General features: G+C 38.3%; 3 protein-coding genes across 4 annotated transcripts in view; 2 read left to right on the top strand and 1 right to left on the bottom strand.

The window, feature by feature from the left end:
* Positions 1–2,594, top strand: part of LOC130904317 (nuclear body protein SP140-like protein) — a 28,265-nt gene extending 25,671 nt beyond the window's left edge. The window contains exons 14-15 of the mRNA XM_057817011.1: positions 116–259; positions 346–2,594. Of these exons, the coding sequence (XP_057672994.1) occupies positions 116–259; positions 346–420 (219 nt within the window). The 3' untranslated portion in view covers positions 421–2,594. The remainder of the gene's footprint in view (positions 1–115; positions 260–345) is intronic.
* Positions 2,595–4,936: 2,342 nt separating this feature from the next.
* On the top strand, positions 4,937–14,161 carry LOC130931627 (uncharacterized). The gene is made up of 3 exons (XM_057860543.1): positions 4,937–5,376; positions 7,927–8,204; positions 10,634–14,161. The coding sequence occupies exons 1-3, from the start codon at positions 5,124–5,126 to the stop codon at positions 11,438–11,440; spliced, it is 1,338 nt and encodes a 445-aa protein (XP_057716526.1). The 5' UTR covers positions 4,937–5,123; the 3' UTR covers positions 11,441–14,161.
* ccdc97 (coiled-coil domain containing 97) lies at positions 13,261–18,690 on the bottom strand. 2 transcript variants are annotated; one of them, XM_057860544.1, is made up of 7 exons: positions 18,315–18,690; positions 17,639–17,824; positions 16,573–16,732; positions 16,284–16,372; positions 13,923–14,124; positions 13,677–13,806; positions 13,261–13,487 (listed from the first exon to the last, which is right to left on the bottom strand). In XM_057860544.1, exons 1-7 carry the CDS (start codon positions 18,462–18,464, stop codon positions 13,376–13,378), a joined length of 1,029 nt encoding a protein of 342 aa, XP_057716527.1. In that variant the 5' UTR covers positions 18,465–18,690; the 3' UTR covers positions 13,261–13,375. The 2 variants fall into 2 exon arrangements, with proteins under 2 accessions (XP_057716527.1, XP_057716528.1); XM_057860545.1 differs by having other exon boundaries at positions 13,264–13,487; positions 13,683–13,806; positions 18,315–18,685.
* Positions 18,691–19,174: the final 484 nt, after the last annotated feature.

Genomic DNA, 19,174 nt, shown 5'->3' with positions numbered 1-19,174 from the left:
GTAACACAAAAAGATCAGATATGACAAAAAATCAGTCTGCGCACCTGTGGTCTGAAGTCTGAACATAAGCATTTAGTGATTGAAAATAGCTCATGTGTTTGTGCTTCATTCTCAGCTGAAAGACTACACCTCTGTGGTCAAGACTCCTATGTGGTTATGCAAAATTGAAGAAAAGCTCCAGAAGAACGAATACTGCCTCATCTCCGACTTTGTTTCCGATGTTGAGCTACTTTTCTCTAACTGCGTTTTGTACAACAAGGTGATAAAAATCGCTGTGATGAATACTGGAATGGTTTCGATCAGGTTTTGCTTTTTTTCTAGCATCATTTTGTTCTTTTCTTGCAGAATAACCCTCATTTCTTCAGCATGGGTGCCAGACTAAAACAATTATTTGATGAAGAATTCAAGAGTGCCTTCTGAACTCTCAAGGACATGGTTCTGGTCTCCCCAGTAAATACATACCGACAGTGTTGTTAATCTTACTTTAAAAAAGTAATTAATTACAATTACAAATTACTTCTCCCAAAAAATAATTGCGTTAGTAACTCAGTTACCTGAATGTAAGAGTAATTAGTTAATTGGCAAAGTAACTGGTGATAATTTTCATGTTTATTTCTCAAAAAAAAAAAAAGAAAAAGAAAAAAAAAACAGGTCACACAATGTAAAGTTTAAAGGGTTTTTGGGACAATTGGCCCTAGCCCAATTCTTTATCCTAAACTTAACTAGACACAGGGCTATTGCGGATATTGCGATAACTAGATAGTAACCTTTGCTATGTGTGGAAGTCATTTAATGTTGTGAATCAACCATTAAAGTTGTTAAAATGGCTCCCGTTATTGCATTAGTTCCCTTCTGTCTACTTTCTACATGTGTAAGTTTTAAAACTGTTTCATCACTTAAAGATAGATTTAAGTGAAGATTTTGCCGATTTAGGAGCATTTTAGATAAAAAGTTACTTAGGTTCGCTAGGAAGTTTCTCTACAACAGAGCCTTCCTGAGAAGTCCACTGCTTTAAGATGGCGGCTGTTTACTAACGCATCTAGTTCTTTATACATGTTGCTAATGCCGCCATGCCTGCCATTTGCACCTGGTTCTATAATATGTGATATCTACCGTAGCATCAAGTGGGCATAGTTTGAAGGCTATCGGCTACAGTCAGGTATTATTGGCGCCACCTAGCATCACATTTGCAACGGCGTCACAACTCCCTTGCCTCCTCACCACTCCTGCTCTGCTCTCTCGTCTCCGTGAGTCCGTCTCTCTCAAGACTTCTCGCGGGATTCAACCAACATAGTAACGCACGCCTTTCCTGCCTCAGTAAGGGTAACGGCGTTGCCAAGATGAGAAAAGTAATTAATTAGATTACTCACTACTGAAAAAAAAATAACGCCGTTAGCGCCGTTAACAACACTGCATAACGACCAATATTAAAGATGATAACACTGTGTTATTATCAGCCTGTCAGTGAGGATTTACTCTTGTTGTGGAGGTCTGTAGTAAATTGAGATGAAAAATGATGACCATGATTTCTCGTGTTTCGTACGTACACTTGTATATATAATCCACACCCCCACAATCGCCCTTCAAAAGGTGAATTTGTTTTGTACTTTTAATATTTTAATAAACTCTCCCGACATTATCTGCTAAACTTTTGGTACGTTGTTGGAATTTGCTGTTTTTAATGCCAGGTATACTAACTGATGCAATGCGATTGTTGTTTTGTGTATGTGTTTAGGATTTCTCATACCTAAACTGATAAATGGAACTTTGTTCAAGTATGTGTCTGCGTGCGTGAATGTTTTCGTTACCTATGGATTCAAAAACGGCTCAACCGATTTTCTTGAAAATTTGCACATTATTACAACAAGCGTCTGTGAGTATTCTTAGGTAGGTTTTAGATAGAAATACCCCCGATAAGTATTTAAAGGAACGCTCGGACTTAAAGACTTGTAGGCTCTGATAAGCCACAATTGTTTTCTTTTACTAAAATATGTTATTAGAACCACATACATTATTGCCATTGATTTAAAAATCTATAATATTTAGTACATGTTTTGACCTCGGAGGGCACCATGCAGTGCACGCTGGGGGTGATGCTGCGGATAGGCTGGACTGGGAGAACAGCTGTGCTAGCTAGCAAGCAAAGCTAGTATGATGACTGGCATGATTTTGTCAAATTCTGCTGCTGGTCAGATTGATTTGTTACAGAGCTGTGGGATGAGTCCCCAATGCCGTACCTGTATCCAATTCCAGGTCATCAGCAGTGTCTTTAAACCGAAACTAGGCGGCTTGCCAAAATATTGACTTGCTGCCATTTGACAGATTGTATTCTTGACCCCTTCGTTGCAAGTTGCATCTGTGCCTTTGTTTTTTTTTCTTTTGTCTGCCGTTTTTGGAATCCTTTACCATGTGCAGGTACCGGTATTTGAGTGCTTTATTTGTTTGTTTTGCCTTGTTTTGTTTCTTGCTTTTGCGGCCTTTCACCACGGTGTTCCTTCTGTTTTTTGATCCCACCTGTTGTCACCGACCCTTTTTTGTCTCCATTTTCGTGATTGCGTGTTTTTTGTGTCTGTTCAATAAACCTTTGTACGCAATCCCTCTGTTATTGTTGTCTGATTTGTGGTCAAGCCTCGCTTCCGCATTCGCGGACCGTTTGTTGCTTTTCATCTGAGGACTTGAGTTACTGAATGCACCTAATAGGTTGATAAACACTACACATACAATCAATCTAGAAAAAATATCATGGTCCTTTTGGTGTTCGTTAATTTTGCCAAAACTGTGTGAATGCTCCATTAATGCAGTGCCAGTGCGGACTGAAATAAAAAGAGAATCACGTTTGCTCACAATGTGTCTCACGTGCTTTAAATACAAACACGTACGACAGTCCTCTTATATCTCAATGTGTAAAATAAGGTGTCATTAGAATCTGTTGGGCAGAAAATAATACGATTACCCACCAATCAAACTAAGTTTAATACATTTATTCATCCGTTTTCCATGTCGCTTATTCACCGCCACTCAAGCTTTGAGAGCAACATCTGGTAAATCTGAGAACACCGGCAGGATGATCATCAATCTGGACAGCGCTTTTACGTGACAAAAATAAGGTAAGACGTCATTAGACGTCTCAGTAGAGGCTAACTGCATAAACGTTTTCGTGTGCTGTGATGCACTGGCTATCTGCAAAAATCAAACTGCTGTGTTATACTGTATACCGGAATCAAATGTAAAGCACACGACAGCTCTGGATGCAAACTATCTACACAATAATATTGGAATAAGTTGGATCATACAATAGTTTACCGTGAAGATATACAGACATTTTTTGACATCAAACACTCTCCTGCTCCGTCACTAGAGCTGGATATTACTGGATATTTTTTCTTTTTCGGACCATTCTCTGTAAATCCTAGAGATGGTTGTGCGTGAAAATCCCAGTAGATCAGCAGTTTCTGAAATACTCAGACCAGCCGTTCTGGCACCAACAATCATGCCACGTTCAAAGTCACTCAGATCACCTTTCTTCCCCATACTGATGCTCGGTTTGAACTGCAGGAGATTTAGGAAAGCATTCCAGCACCTTGTTGAATCTATGCCACGAATAATTGACGCAGTTCTGAAGGCAAAAGGGGGTCCAACCCGTTAACTAGCATGGTGTACCTAATAAAGTGGCCGGTGAGTGTATATTTGCCGTATGGCATTCTGAAGTTCACCGAATTCTTCATGTCTATTTTCTCTTAACTCATTGGCTGTCAATGACAGTGCTCGTCGTCCAGTTCATTTTGATTGAGGGGGTGCCAGCGATTCAAATTAGATTGGACCCCAAGTGAACACAGTGGGAGTAAAACATGATCACTCAATGCCAGCCAACCCTGTTCAAATGGATTTGATGTCTTATCACTGTCAATGGCAGTGAATGTGTTAACTGCTGAAAAACAAAGATTTAATGTTCATTTCTTTTTAATTGATCTTTTCATATAAAATTCTAAAAATTTATATATATATTTTACATTATTTCATCAATTAATAAATTTAAACTAATTGTCTGTCACTGATAGTGATAGACATCCAATATATTTGAACTGCAAGGGCTGGCAGCAAAAGTTCATGTTCCATTGGCAGGGAAAGCTTGTGACGTGAGTTTATTACTCACGGGTTGCCTTTATGTGTGACTTTTATTTATTTATTTTTTAAATATGTGCTCAATAATAATTTTTGCTGTTTTTTTTATTTTATTTTATTTTTTTTATGTTGTTGTCATTTTTTTCCCCCTCTTTATTTGCTGATTTTAAATAATTTCCCATGCACTATTGAGAGTGATGGACGTCTAATATTTGAAAATCGGTGTAATGGACTGCCATTGATTGCGACCTATATTTGTATATTTGCTTTATTTTATTTATTTATTGCTGTTTTTATTTGTTTGTGTGTTTAATATTCCGCTATTGATGGCGATGGATGTCTCATACATGAAAATCAATGTAATAGACCATTCTTAACTAAAAAAATAATAATAATAAATAAATAGCCTGACCTCTCTTACAAATTGTAAACACATTCAAGAATAATATATTCATATGAATATTTTTTTTCATTCATATTTTATTTAATCTATTTTTGCTTTGCACTCAGGCGGCCAAAACACGTCTTGTTCCATTGCTTGGCAATTAATTGTTTGAGCACAATATTTACCAGGCAAATTGCTAACTAAGGAGAAAAAAAAAGCCTTTTAAAGGAAAAAAAACAAACAAACAAAAAAAAACGTTAATGTTTAATTTATTGGTATGCCAATTCAATTTAGAATCCGAAAATGGTTGTAGCGTGGACTGTTGACTGTTGCATTATAATGACGTCACAGCTCGCAGCGAGGCTGAACTGACTGCGCAGCCGCTCTGCGCAGCCGCTAATTGTGGGCAGCCGCAACGCAGCCATTTCGTTGCCCCTCGGAACGCTCATCTCACACGCACGCATGTCCACAAGCGCGTGTAACATTGAAGAATATTCGCTGCTGAGCACATCTGTATTCGGCTGAAATCCACCCTCTCTAGAAACTTTTTCCGAATCGAACGCCTGCGCAGTCGCCTCCTTCCAAGGTTTGTGCAAATCCTTGTGTGCGTGCGTGTATGCCTGCACGTGAGTACGCAATGGAGACTATCGGTCAACAACGAGGCAGCTGCGATGCAGCAACAGTGCACGTCAAAAGCGAGGAGGGAGGTGAAAAACAATCTGCGCTGATTTTGGACAGACAAGGCTCGCCTGCGCCCTGCAACGAGCTTGCATGCGGGGGAGGAAGAGGGCTGGATCTTACTGCAGACGAGCTAGGAGGACCATCGGTGCTCCATGTAGGTAGCACCACTCCTACTGAAGTACAACTGTGTGAGTACTCCCTTCTGCTCTTTATTTATTTATTTATTTTTACCGTCTTAGATTATTGACGGCGAAAGCTATCCAATCCATTTGAACAGGGAGCTAGGCTTCGAGTTGAATGGATTGGACGTCTACTAGTCATAAACTCATTTAAATTCACAGCAGAAGGATAATTGGACGTCTATTATCATGGCACGAAAAGAGTTAACATCATCAAATGAATTTTTTGGATGAGAGAGGAGCCATAATCCAGTAGATGGCGGTATTTTTTCATTTTCTGTTGCATGATTTTAAAAAAAACCAACTAATTATATACTGTACAGATTTTGGTAGCTGATTTCAAGTTTTTCCTGTATGCTTTAGTTTTCATCTCATATCAGTTGTATTTTAATCAGATTTTTAATTTATTTTCACCTAATACAGTAGTACTTCGACATACGATCGCGTCGACGCACGAGCTTTTCGACATCCGACGTAAAATTGGACTCGCCATTTGTTTCTACATCCGACGACATGCTCGAAATACAATGATTTTTGACAGCGCCACAGTTTCTTTATTTTGCCGGAACACTGATGCACGGCTGATTTTCTTATGAGAGAAATCAACACTGGATCCAGAAAGGTGAGTGCAGGTGGAGAAAGAAAAGAAAAGGTGACGCTTACCTTTGAAATGAAGATGAAAATGATAGCAAAATATGCATAAGCATCGTGTGTGCATCCATGAACTACTACCGGTGGTCCTCCTCCATTCGTCAGTCTTTATAAGTTAAGGTAAAAATTCTTATTGTGGTAACATCACCAAAGAAATCCCTAGCTTCGTCAGGTTTCTAATAATTTATTCCATCAACTTGTGCAACACAACACGCCTAGTGTCCTGCTGTTGACGCCAGCATCAAAAGAGAAAGTAAAATAGAGCCGCGCTCTCTTGCTCACCGTCATGTCAGCCCCACGGTGCGTTCAGGTACAGCAAAAAAATGTCCGCCACAGAACAACCCGATTCATTAAATTATTACTGGTATTATTATTATTATTATTATTATTGTTGTTAGTATTATTATAATATTATTCTTATTCTGATTTTTATTCATAATTATTTGTTTTGCGCTTTGTAATTGCTATTTGCACTAGTACCAGCAGTATTTATTAAGGATTTTAGTGCAGTTCGTAAAAACCTTTTCCTGGAACGAATTAACTTCGTATATAGAGGTACCACTGTACCAGTTTAACTCTTCAGTCCTTTGCATTGCTAAGAATATATTGCTTTGCAGTAATTTTGCATAGCACAAAACAATTAAACTTTGATTTGCAAAACAACTAGAGCTTACAATAAAAAGGTCATGGTTCGTATGGAGCATGTCTGATATGACTTCATATGTTTGTCCCGAATAAAAAATATTCTTTTATAGCGGAAGCCACATTTGTTTCTTTGGTGATGCTCATTTTGAAATTCCATGCCAGAAGCGGAGTAACTTCCTAGTTCATCAGTGGATTCTTCCAATCAGCGATGAGTTTTTTTTTTTTTTTTTTTTTACTAGTACGTACCTCTTCCGGTTCTTTAATGTAATTTAGGGTTCATAGGCTTGATGCATTTTTTTAAATTGTTGTTTTAATGTTATTTGTCATTGTGTTTTTGGATTTGAAAAAATAAGATATCGGATCGGGACTCGTCGTCGGAAGATTTCAAAATCAGGTGACTCTGACGCAAAAATATGTGAGTGGGAAATCCCTAATAAAAAGTCATGTCAAATTTGGACAGCACCCTAAAATTACCAAGAACAAGTTAGTAAACCAAAGCAGCATTTTTTTTTTCATTGACCAGTGTAATCATCACTGTGAAATGGAAATCATGTACTGTACTTATCTTACACAAAATACTGTTTTCTTTTGGATCTACATACTTTGATGGGTGTGTTTGTTCTAGAGTTGTAAGTTTCATAGCCCCTAGTTTACATTTTAAATAATCTCATCTATGTGGTTAGAATGCACAATGATGTTCTTTGGGCTAAGGAAGGGGCTTCAAATTGTTTCACACCAGAGGTAAAATCTATGATTGAAAATTATACAAATGTATAATCAACGCTAGGCCTGCACAATACTGTATATCGTTTGAACATCACACCTCGTTACCATCAGACCTCGTTAGAAGTTCGACCTCTTTGACAGCCACAAATCCGCTTGTTTGTAGGTGACCAAATACTTATTTTCCACTCTAATTTGGAAATGAATTCTTTGTAAATCAAACAATGTGATTTTCTGTTTTTTTCCCACATTCTGTCTCTCATGGTTGAGGTTTACCCATGTTGACAATTACAGGCCTCTCTAATCTTTTCAAGTAGGAGAACTTGCACAATTGGTGGTTGACTAAATACTTATTTGCCCCACTGTATGTCATTGTTATGCATAGCAGGGATCCAGATGATCCAAAACAAAGTTTTTTCGGGTGATTTACTTCTTTTAGCAATTCTGATTGGACTACAGCGAAACTTTAGTAATCACGACTCTTTGGTTTGCATTTCAAATCCTGAGCAATTTTCCCTGTTGTGTGTTTTTTTTTTCCAGCGACAGTGATGCCATCTGCTCCTCCCCTCGGTTCTGATTTTTCCTCCAAGGCTGTTTTGTGTCTGATTGACGCAGTCGGTCGTCGTTGGGGCCTGTATGAGACTCGGGAGCGCTCGCAACTCTTTCAGAGCGTCCAGGAGGAGCTGGCAGCTAAGGGGCACTTCCTTCCTGTAGAGAGGATCCGCCGCAAGTGGAACAATCTGATCGTCACGTACAAAAGGGTCAAAGATCGCAGTCGGGAGACGGGACATGCCAAAACATCCTGGGAGTTCTTTGATGTGAGTATTAACCTCTTGATGCTTGAATTTACATTTAAAGTACGGTAAATATACATTTAGCATAGGTACAGCACATAAAAATGGTATTAATAATAAAAAATACTAAATACAAAAATTGAAAAATAAAGAGCTAAAAAAAATAAAATATATACAATATTATAAATAATATATAAATAGAAAATTCTAAAATTAAAATCATAATAAGACTTTTAAAAATGAGAAATATAAAAACAAATTTGAAAATTACAAAATTATATAGTATTGAAAAGAAAAATTATGAATAAACAATTTGGAAAAAAGTATCTCCAGAAAATTAAAAATAATATATATATATTTAAATTGAAAAAGAATTACAAATGAATGAATATTTCAAAAATGAAAAAGGAATTAACATTCTTAATTAACGTTCTATATTTTTTCAATTTTCAAATTTTTTTGACTTTTTAATTTAGCATTTTCCTTTAAAAAAAAAAAAAAAATCCTATTATATATACAGTGGAGAGAACAAGTATTTGATACACTGCCGATTTTGCTGGTTTTCCCACTTGCAAGCCATTTAGAGGTCTGTAATTTGTATCATAAGTTCTCTTCAACTGTAAGGGACGGAATCCAATACAAGAATCCAGAAAATCACATTGTATAATTTTTAAATAATAAATTTGTATTTAACTGCATGAAATAAGTATTTGATACATTACCAACTAGTAAATATTTCGGCTCTTAGTTCTTTTTTATGAACCCCTCCTGTTCTCCACTCATTACCGGAAGTAACTGCACCTGTTTGAACTTGTTACCTGTATAAAAGACACCTGTTCACATGCTCAAACAAACAAACTCCAACCTCTCCACAATGGCCAAGACCAAAGAGCTGTGTAAAGACATCAGGGATAAAATAATAGACCTGCAAAAGGCTGGGATGGGCTACAGGAAATAAGCAAGCAGCTTGGTGAGAAGGTAACAACTGTTGGAGCGATTATTAGAACATGGAAGAAGTTCAAGTTGACGGTCAATCTGCCTCGTTCTGGGGCTCCATGCAAGATCTCACCTCGTGGGGCATCACTGATCATGAGGAAGGTGAGGGATCAGCCCAGAACTACACGGCAGGACCTGGTCAATTACCTGAAGAGAGCTGGAACCACAGTCTCGCAGAAAACCATCGGAAACAAATTGCGCCGTCATGGATTAAAATCCTACAGCGCACGCAAGGTCCTGCTACTGAAGCCAGTACATGTCCAGACACGTCTGAAGTTTGCCACTGACCATCTGGATGATCCAGAGGAGCAATGGGAGAAGCTCATGTGGTCGGATAAGACCAAAATTGAACTTTTTGGTCTAAACTTGGCTCGTCGTGTTTGGAGGAAAAAGAAAGATGAGTACAACCCCAAGAACACCATCCCAACCATGAAATATGGAGGAGGAAACATCATTTTTTGGGGCTGCTTCTCTGCCAAGGGTACAGGACGACTGCACTGTATTGAGGGGAGGATGGATAGGGCTATGTATCGCCAGATCTTGGCTGACAACCTCCTTCCTTCAGTGAGAGCCCTGACGATTGGTCGTGGCTGGGTCTTCCAGCATGACAATGACCCAAAGCACACAGCCAAGGCAACTAAAGAGTGGCTCGGTAAGAAGCATCTTAAGGTCCTGGAATGGCCTAGCCAGTCATCAGATCTGAACCCGATAGAAAATCTATGGAGGGAGCTGAAAGTCTGTGTTGCCCGGCAGCAGCCCCGAAACCTGAAGGCTCTGGAGAAGATCTGCATAGAGGAGTGGGCCAAAATCCCTGCTGCAGTGTGTGCAAACCTTGTCAAGGACTACAGGAAACATTTGGTATCTGTAATAGCGAACAAAGGTTTCTGTACCAAATATTAAGTTCGATTTTTGTGATGTATCAAATACTTATTTCATGCAATTAAATGCAAATTTATTATTTAAAAATCATACAACGTGATTTTCTGTTTTTTTTTGTATTAGATTCCGTCCCTCACAGTTGAAGAGAACTTATGATACACATTACAGACCTCTACATGCTTTGCAAGTGGGAAAACCAGCAAAATCGGCAGTGTATCAAATACTTGTTCTCCCCACTGTATATATATACTGGACTGTCTCAGGAAATTAGAATACACAATATTCTAATTTCCTGAGACAGTCCAGTATATATATATATTTTCCCCCCCCTTATGTAGTAATTTTTTCGCCCACTGCTTTTTGTTGTGTGTTTGTTAATGTAAATTAAGGCATCAAGGACTAAATGTGAGATTTTCTGCTTTTATGGTAAAGAGTATGAAGAAGCTACAGCATGACAGGTTGGATAAAAACTAAGCATTATTGGTCATTATAAGAAAGGAATGTTAATGCAGCCACTAACAACTGAATAGTAAATCCAGTTAGTTACATGAGCTCTATTGCTTGTTTCTACATTGCAGCTGATGGATGCTACGCTCTGTGACACTGTGGGTTCTTACATCAGCAGCAACAAACGCAGCAAAGGAGGAGGTGCCAGTATCGCACAAGCTTCGGCGAAGGTCCCAGCAAGACTGCACGTCCCTCCGCCCACCAACGTTGTCCGCCCTAATGGGAATTTACACACATCTGTTCAGGTGGAATCAGGGGTCAAAGGCCAGACTTCTGCCAGCAGCAGCACCACTGGTGCTATTACGTCAATGTCAGCTATTCGGCAAACAGAAAGTCCGGATCTCAAACCCTTGATAGTACTTAATAGTGACATTGTTACGGCAAACCTTCATTTGTCTTCCACTGATCCACCACAATCTTTTATATCCTCACCTCGTTTCACACAAATCGCTTCCCCCTCGCTAGTGTCCACAGTCAACACAGACCTGAACACCTCCCGCAAAGCTCCATCATTTCCAACAGATGTCATATGCTTCCGCCGTAGCAATAACCACAACTTGGCTTCCAATTTCCCCTCCACATGCTCCTCTCTTTCAGCCTCTGTCTCAACCCCGGCAATGACAGGACCCGAAGCCCACAAGGGAAATGAGGACCAAAGCGGCTCCTCCTTCTACCAGGAGATATTAAAGCGAAGGAAGGAGCAGATTGACCTAGATGGCGTGGCCCATGGTCAAAAGGAAGCCAGAGAAAGGCGGCGTGAGAGAAGGGAGGTACGGATGGATAAGTCCCTGTGTAGGATTGCTACAGCACTGGAGCTGCTCTCCTCCAAACAGGACACAGTCATTGCTCTACTTCAGAGGATAGCTGAAAGAAAATGAAGAATCATGTTGAACTCATGATGAAAATTGTTAATATTTTAACAGCGTGGCGCCAACATTTTTTAAAAATATTAATTCACTGCGAGCCATTGATAGGGATAGACGTCCAATCCATTTTAACCTGGGAGGGTGACAGTGATGACACGATCCCTGCTAGGCCTCCAGTCAAATTGGATCGAAAGTCTATCGTCGTCAATACCAGTAAAACATGATCACTGAATGCCAGCCATCAAAGTTAAAATGGATTTGAGTTCTATCAAGGTCACTGGAATGAATTTGTTCCGATTTAAAAATCTTTCATTTATGATTTTGCTTTCAAGTAGATCAGGGATGTCCGAACTTTTTCTCCGAGGATCGCAATGAGAAAAATCAAAGGATGCAAGGGCCAATTATTTAATCCTTTCACTTTCATTTGATGAACACAATATGCGGTACATCTTCATATCGTACAGCACTAATATATACTAAATGTATTTAACATATATATTTTTTTAACATGCAGCTGGCCAAATTTTTCAACATTACTCAGAGCCATCATAAGGCCATAGATATTTTTATTTTATTTTATTCAAATAAAAATGGCTCTCATTAGAACTTTATTTATTCCATCCGGTATTTAAAACACGGAGTTATCAACTTTTTTTTTCTTTGCATGTTTGCGTGCCAAATTTAACCACACATTTTTACAATGATAGCAGCTTTTTGAAAATATGTAAAGAGTAGAAGTTAGGACCGTTCACCTGAAATATCAAGCCATATTGTCTTTTCATTAAAACAGTGGGCAGACATTGGTGCATATTCATTAAATTCTAAGATACTAACCCTCTTAATGTATAAGTCACATAAAAGTGAGACTCATGACGTCAACGCTGATATGACAGGTTTCAATCATCAATTACAATTCTAGTTTTCTACCTTGATTTGAACAAGTCAAGTTTTGACCCCGGAGCTAATGGAGAGACACTGTGACTACCTTTATCCAGTGTTGAAGCTGAGAAGTGCAACAGGACTGAACTCAACCTCCTAGTGCGGGCCCTATTCAATCATATTTTCGTAATTTTCTGTGGGCCAATAAAACCTGCCGACCGCGAGCCATAGTGTGGACACCCCTGAAATAGATGCTAAATCAATTTGAAAAAGTTAATTGAAATACATAATATTAAAAAAAATAAGTAAAATATATATTTTATTTTTGGTACAAATTATTTTAGATCAAAACATTGAGGCTACTTTCTGTTGGAATTTAGTTAAAGGTGCACAAATGTTTTAGTCATACATATAGTACATACAGTGATGTGTAGTTAAGTTGATGGTTTTGAACACTCAGGCTTGAATTTTACCACATTTCTTTATGGTGGTTCGACTTTGCTTCGGGGCTATTGCTGCTGAATTACAGGAAAAGTTCACACTTACCATCAGTCTGAAGACCAACCTTTCGAACTCCTGATAGAAATAAAATGATGCCCGGAAAAGCATACCACTGTAGAATTCCCGAAAATGAGGCAGCGTTAATCATAAGAACCTAAAATGGTGACAGGTATGTTCTGATTCTTTCAGCCTGAGTATACTATTATGTGAACACATCTGAATCCGAAGACTCACAAGAGTGATGAGAGTTTGCGCACTAGAACCATCACATTATTTCAGATATTTCTTCACCTTTGGATTTTTTTTCCCCTTCCTTAATTGAGTTTTACAGGTGTTCGGTCACATCAATAGCTAATATAATGTTCTTGGTCTTATTTTGTACAACAGGAAAAAATATTGTATTTGAACAGGGGTATGTGGACTTTTATAGCCACCTTGTTTTTTCATGTGAAAAATGACAGATGCTGTGTATTCCAAAACATTTATTACAAATTTAAAGTATATCCATCTGTGTACAACAGAACACAAATAAGAGCAAATATCTAGAATTTATTGTCCCTGTGGTCACTACTCTGTCATTGGTTCATCTTCTTCCTCATCATCTTCATCAAAGTACTTTTCCTCTGCGTCTCTGTTGACGATGTCAAGGTTGTCATAATCTGGATTCTCGTCCACTTCGCTATCATAGAGACACACATGCACATAATGGGAGAATTTGTAATATGTGTAACTTTTTCAATGCCACTGGAAGAATGCATTTTTTAAACAAGAATAAAGACACCAATTTTTTTAAAAATAACGTTCTGAGGTTTTATGATGCCAAATAATTCACTTAAAAAAAAAAAAAGAGTCAGCTTTCCGCACTCACACCGACCTGTAGTTGAAGTCCGTGTCTTTGCCATCAAGAAAGCGTTGGTGCATTTGACTGATAAACTCCTCCCGAAGAAGTGCTTTCTCTTCAGAGGTCGGCTCCCAAGTCTTTTCTTGAACTTTGTCTTCTGGAGTGGAAATGACCAAACACACACAAAGAAAGACAAAAAAATGTCATTTCGGTAATAGCATATTACATCAGTTATCCCCACTGCAAATTTCTTGTCTGTTTTTCATCTCTTGCCTTCATCCTCTGCATCATCATCATCCTCCTCCTCCTCCTCTGCGCCATCCTCTTTATCCTGCTCCTCTTGTAGACGAGTCTGGATAAGACGCTCTTGGTAGGAGTTGAGGAGGAGGTTTGCCAGCCCTCCTGTAGCACCCTGAGATGCGGCTGTACTTTTTGGCGCACCATCCAACATGGCCTCTTGAGAGCGCTCTATCACCTGTAGTGTGAAGTAAAATTCATTTAAACCAAGCTTCAAAAGAAACTTCTCTGGTGGTAGACATCAAATCTATTATAACTGGGAGTGATCATCTTACACTGCCACTGACAGTGATAGAGGTCCAATTCAATTTGAATGGGCAGTGCTTTTTTTGGCAGCTCTTAATTTTTGTCTTAGTCTTTTAGACGAAAACACTTATTAGTTTTAGTCATATTTTAGTCATTTCAAAATGTGTTTGTCTAGTTTTAGTTGCTCAGATGAATTTCGTCTAGTTTTAGTTGACAGTTCTCAAAATCTTTTCCTCTATAACTTCATCTACAAACTTCAAAAGTTTTAGTTCATGAATAAATAAATGAATAAAAGGTTTCCAACAATTTCGAATGAACATCGACAGACGAGCACATAATTATTAGTCTACAAGGACATCAACATCGTCATGTTGATAATACACACTCAGCAGGACAACAGCACATTATCTTCAATTAATTAAACTTACCTGGACGCTACGAACTGTATGTAAAAAGTTTTCCAAGAGTTTAAGAAGACACCGAGTCACCGCACTAAATGCTAATGCTAACGCGAACGCTATGCTAATGCTAAAAGTTAGTTTAGTGTGAGATGATCACTCAGCACAGACCTTTAAGGGCTAAAGCAACATGGCACAGCCAAGATAAGAAATCAAAACTTACCAAGCAGCACCTGACACGTTTCACAAAAAGAGCCTGGAATGGGCACACGCTCAGACTTATGTGTGGGGTGGGAAGGGTCGCAGCACGTCACAAAAGTGACACAAAACACTGCTGAAATGCGTGCTAACCACACATACGATAAGAAAATATCACACATTGCGAACTTATGACAGAAACTATGGCGAATTTTTGTCTCGTCAGACAACAACTGGCATCCAACCAGTTATGTTTTAGTCTCTGAAGACACGGTTTTAGCTTGTCATCGTGACGTCATCATCATGAAAAAAAAATGTTTGTTGACGAAATATTTTCGTTATCGTCATTGTTGACGAAAACAGCACTGTGACGGGGGGGGGGGGGGGGGGGGCTGGCAGCAATCGAATACACTATATAATATAGACAGTAGACTCATATGATAAAAACACGATAGTCAATACCATTATTTGTATTATTGAATAATTGTTCGAGTCAGTTCACGCGGGAAAAAAACTACACAAAGTGAGACCAATACTTCAGTTTTTACCACCATTTTAGAACCGTCTTAACTAAATACAGGTAGTCCCCGGGTTACGACATAATCGACTTATGTGATTTCGACTTTACGACGCTAGCGTCTCGTCCGCCATTTTGTCTCCAGTCATTATTATTATTTTTTTTAATTAATGTTGACCGTTGTTTTGTGATGCGTGCTTTTGTTTTGGTGCAGTAAGCACAGAGCAGGTAGTACCACTACCACACGCGAGTCAGGGCGCATGTACACACGAAGAAGAACGCATTTGCTCCCAGGAAGAACTTGAAGCCTGCGAGCACATTTGTTGCTTATGTTTTGTTGCAACAGCTGTATATAACACTTTTTATACTGTTCATTGTGCATTTTCAATTATGGTCGAATACTTGGGGCGAGTTTATGTGATTGTTTTTAATGATATGTGGACGCTAACTGATACATGCTAATCGTTTGTGTGGATTGTTATTGCTGTATCAGCAGCTAATTATGAACAGAAATTTTGATTGCTGTAATTGAAGATGGAACGGATTAATTTCATTTGTATTTTAGTTTTATTCTGCAAGTGTTGATGTAATGATCAGCTGAATCAGCTAACCACACGGATGTCTGACATCGTCATTTCGGAGCTTAGCTCGCTATCTAGCTAGGACTTAGCTTCAACGTCTCGGCAAGGACAGTACAATGACGTATAATACATGTTGTGGATAGTTATTTTGAGATTTGGGGGGTATTTAGGGGTACTTAAAGGGTTAATTCTGGCTTATGCGTCAATTCAGGTTACGCCGCCGGCGTAGGAACAGAATTCGTTTGTAACCCGGGCACAACCTGTATAAAAAGTGGCTGCTCATCTCAGTGTAGGCCACTACACTTTGTACTTTGTTTGAAAAAAAAAAAAAACAGAATAAGTGAGAAACAGTTAAAACAAACCATGTGTTGATGGTTTAATAAGAGGTGATCATTACCTCGTCATCAGTTAGGTACTGTCCAATATAGTGTTCATATAGCAGCGGCTGCCTCGTTCGCATCTGTTCGTCACTGAAATACTGACCCTCTAGAAAAGAATGAAAAAAAGTCAACCATTACATGACTTAAAATTTAGCAATATGTTTGTGTCTCATCTCGGGAAAAGCTTGCCATAACTTAATAAATATAATGTCAATTCCAGAACCGGTGAAGATGGATGCACTGCTAAAAGTGCCTGAACAAAAAAAAAAAAAAAAAAAAAACTATACTTAAAAAAAATGCCAATACCTTTCTGCAGGGCTCTGAGTGCAGCATAACGCTGGTTTCGAACTTGCGTCTTGTGTGTGCCTCCTGACGCTTGCCTCTGGATCACTTCGCTGTAGTGCTGAGCCCGTGGGTCGGTACTGACATGTACAAAAGCTTGAAGATGGATGGGCTTCAGGCATCTCTGGAAATGTGGGCAAAAGTGCAACAAAATGTTACTTTTCAAATGGAATCAGGAAACAAACAATGTTTCTCTGTATACCCTACAGTCAGGGCTCAGTCCTAATGTGCTTCAAATAACTGGGAAACAATGTAGTTTAAAGAAGAAAAAAAAGTAAAAAACCAATATTGCCTATCCAATGCCTTGAGTCATCTGTTGTCAGCTCAAACAAAAAAATTGTGGCAAATGTATTTTTTTGTACAAAGCTAAAAAATACACATTTTAATTCATACTACAAATGTATCACACTGTATGTAATTTGACAGAGAAAATTTGCTTATATCGGTTACCGATAATTATCGGTCGATAATGGCGGTTATGACGTCACACCGATAATACAGATTTTTAAAAATTCAACCGATAATGCAATCCGATAATTCTATACTTGATTTAGACTCCAAATGTGTGCAACCGACACAGTTTTGTCGAATTCTGCGCCAGTGCCCCAACCCCTCCTCGAGGTATTTTTGTGCAATTAAGTATTTACTTTGTAAGCATTATTAATATGAATTAATATACATTGATTCGACGTTGGAATTTAGTACTTGCTCACATTTGATGTGGAAAAAGTAGCGATAAATTCTATTTTTGCACAGTAACATTTTCTCTTTTTAAATTTGTATATATGTATATCATTTCAATAGTTGTTAGCTTGACATTATTGGTTATCGGCTGGAAGGAGGCGGCAATTGGTTATCGGTATCAGTTGAAATATGCATTATTGTGCATCACTACTTTTAAAAATTTTTAAGTACTCAATTAGAAATAGGACTGATTTCACCAGTCTACTTTTTAATGTTTAAATAAATGTCACAGCACTTCTGCATAAGTACCAGTAGATGGCAAAACAGAACAGAACAGTACACATACATGGTAGCGCTCCAAGAAGACTAGTGGTTTGCTCCTGTACTGATGCAGTAGCTCCTTTCTACGTTCCTCGGGTGTCAATTCAGCATCTCCTATTTGTTGACTCTTCACTTGGGTTCCACTGGCAACTACAGCCTCCAACAAGGCATGGACATCAGTGGTGACATCAGTTGGACTATCTTGCAACAACTGGTCGCAAAAGACAATATAATAGTCCTTAGTTTAAAATGGTAGCGGCATTGCTCATTTTATCTCATTCAAAACCATTGACAATGATAGAAGTCCAATCATATGGCTGAGTGGCTCTTAAAAATCAAATTAAAAGACTTTAAATGATTTCATCACAAGTAGACATCCAAGCCATTTGAAGTGGGAAGGTGGCAGGGAATGAACTCCCACTGCCACCCTCCCACATCAAATGGCTTGACGTCTAGCGCCATCAATAGAAGACTAGGCAATAATTAACCATTACTGTCAATCAATCGAGGGTAGTGCAAAATCAAATTTACTCTATCGCATCTTTTTGGGTGACAAAACAAATAATTGATTATCAATAGTTTGTCAGTTAAATATCGAATCAGAATATCGTTTTTGTATCGGTAGTTCGATACTTTTGACAACCCTAACCCTTACTTAGTGTATGTATTTTAGCTATGTACAATAAGCGTATATAGCTTACCTGTGTATCTTGCGGTGGTTTCGGATAGTCAATATAGGGAATACAAGGTACTACCACCGGATCCTCTAGTATTGTGCCTTGGTCGTCCTTTGCACATTTATCAGACGACTGACGTTGTAGTTTAACAGGAGGTTCAATTTCACCCCACATAGCTCAAGGGTTCGTTGGAGCTCTACTGAGCAAATGTCAGGCGTTGGCTTTTGTTGTGCTAATTTATAATCACTTGAAAATAGAAAAGTTGATAACATCCAAATTTAACATGATCACGCGTAAGTAGTTTTGTCGTTGTAAATACATAAATCGCTGTTATGGTGCGCCGCCATTTTTGGTCCGTCACTATTTTCTTTCCCCGGAAGTCTCGAGAAGCCACAAACAGTCCTAGATCTGCCCTCTGCTGGTGATTTATGTAAATACATAATGCGGCACGCATCGTACAGTACAGTTATGCTAAGGCCGGCCGAAAATTAAGGATACTTTTGAAATTAGTTGCGCATTGTACGAGCACAATTATTTCCAAAAGACATACATAAACAGATTTTCATTCAAAATTGTATTTTTTCAATGATTTGCAAAATAAAAGTTAACACTAACAGCAATAACCCCAACCTCCATCTCCTTATTTTTATTTTCTCTCATCTCTTCACATACTAAATGCCAAATCTCAATTTCAACTACTTAAGAACATAGGGTGTATATTATAATTTTGAAGTTAATGTAAACATTTACTTTTTTTTTTTTTTTAAATAAAGATATAAGTAACATACATTCAGAAAAAGAAGTACAAATGACCTACAGTGTATATTATGCAAAGAGAAATGGAATATATTTTGAAGATCACGCAAACATTGACTTTTTTAAAT

This window comes from Corythoichthys intestinalis, chromosome 16 (genome assembly GCF_030265065.1).
Source record: "Corythoichthys intestinalis isolate RoL2023-P3 chromosome 16, ASM3026506v1, whole genome shotgun sequence".
NCBI lineage: Eukaryota > Metazoa > Chordata > Actinopteri > Syngnathiformes > Syngnathidae > Corythoichthys > Corythoichthys intestinalis.
This window is presented reverse-complemented; position numbering and strand designations above follow the sequence as displayed.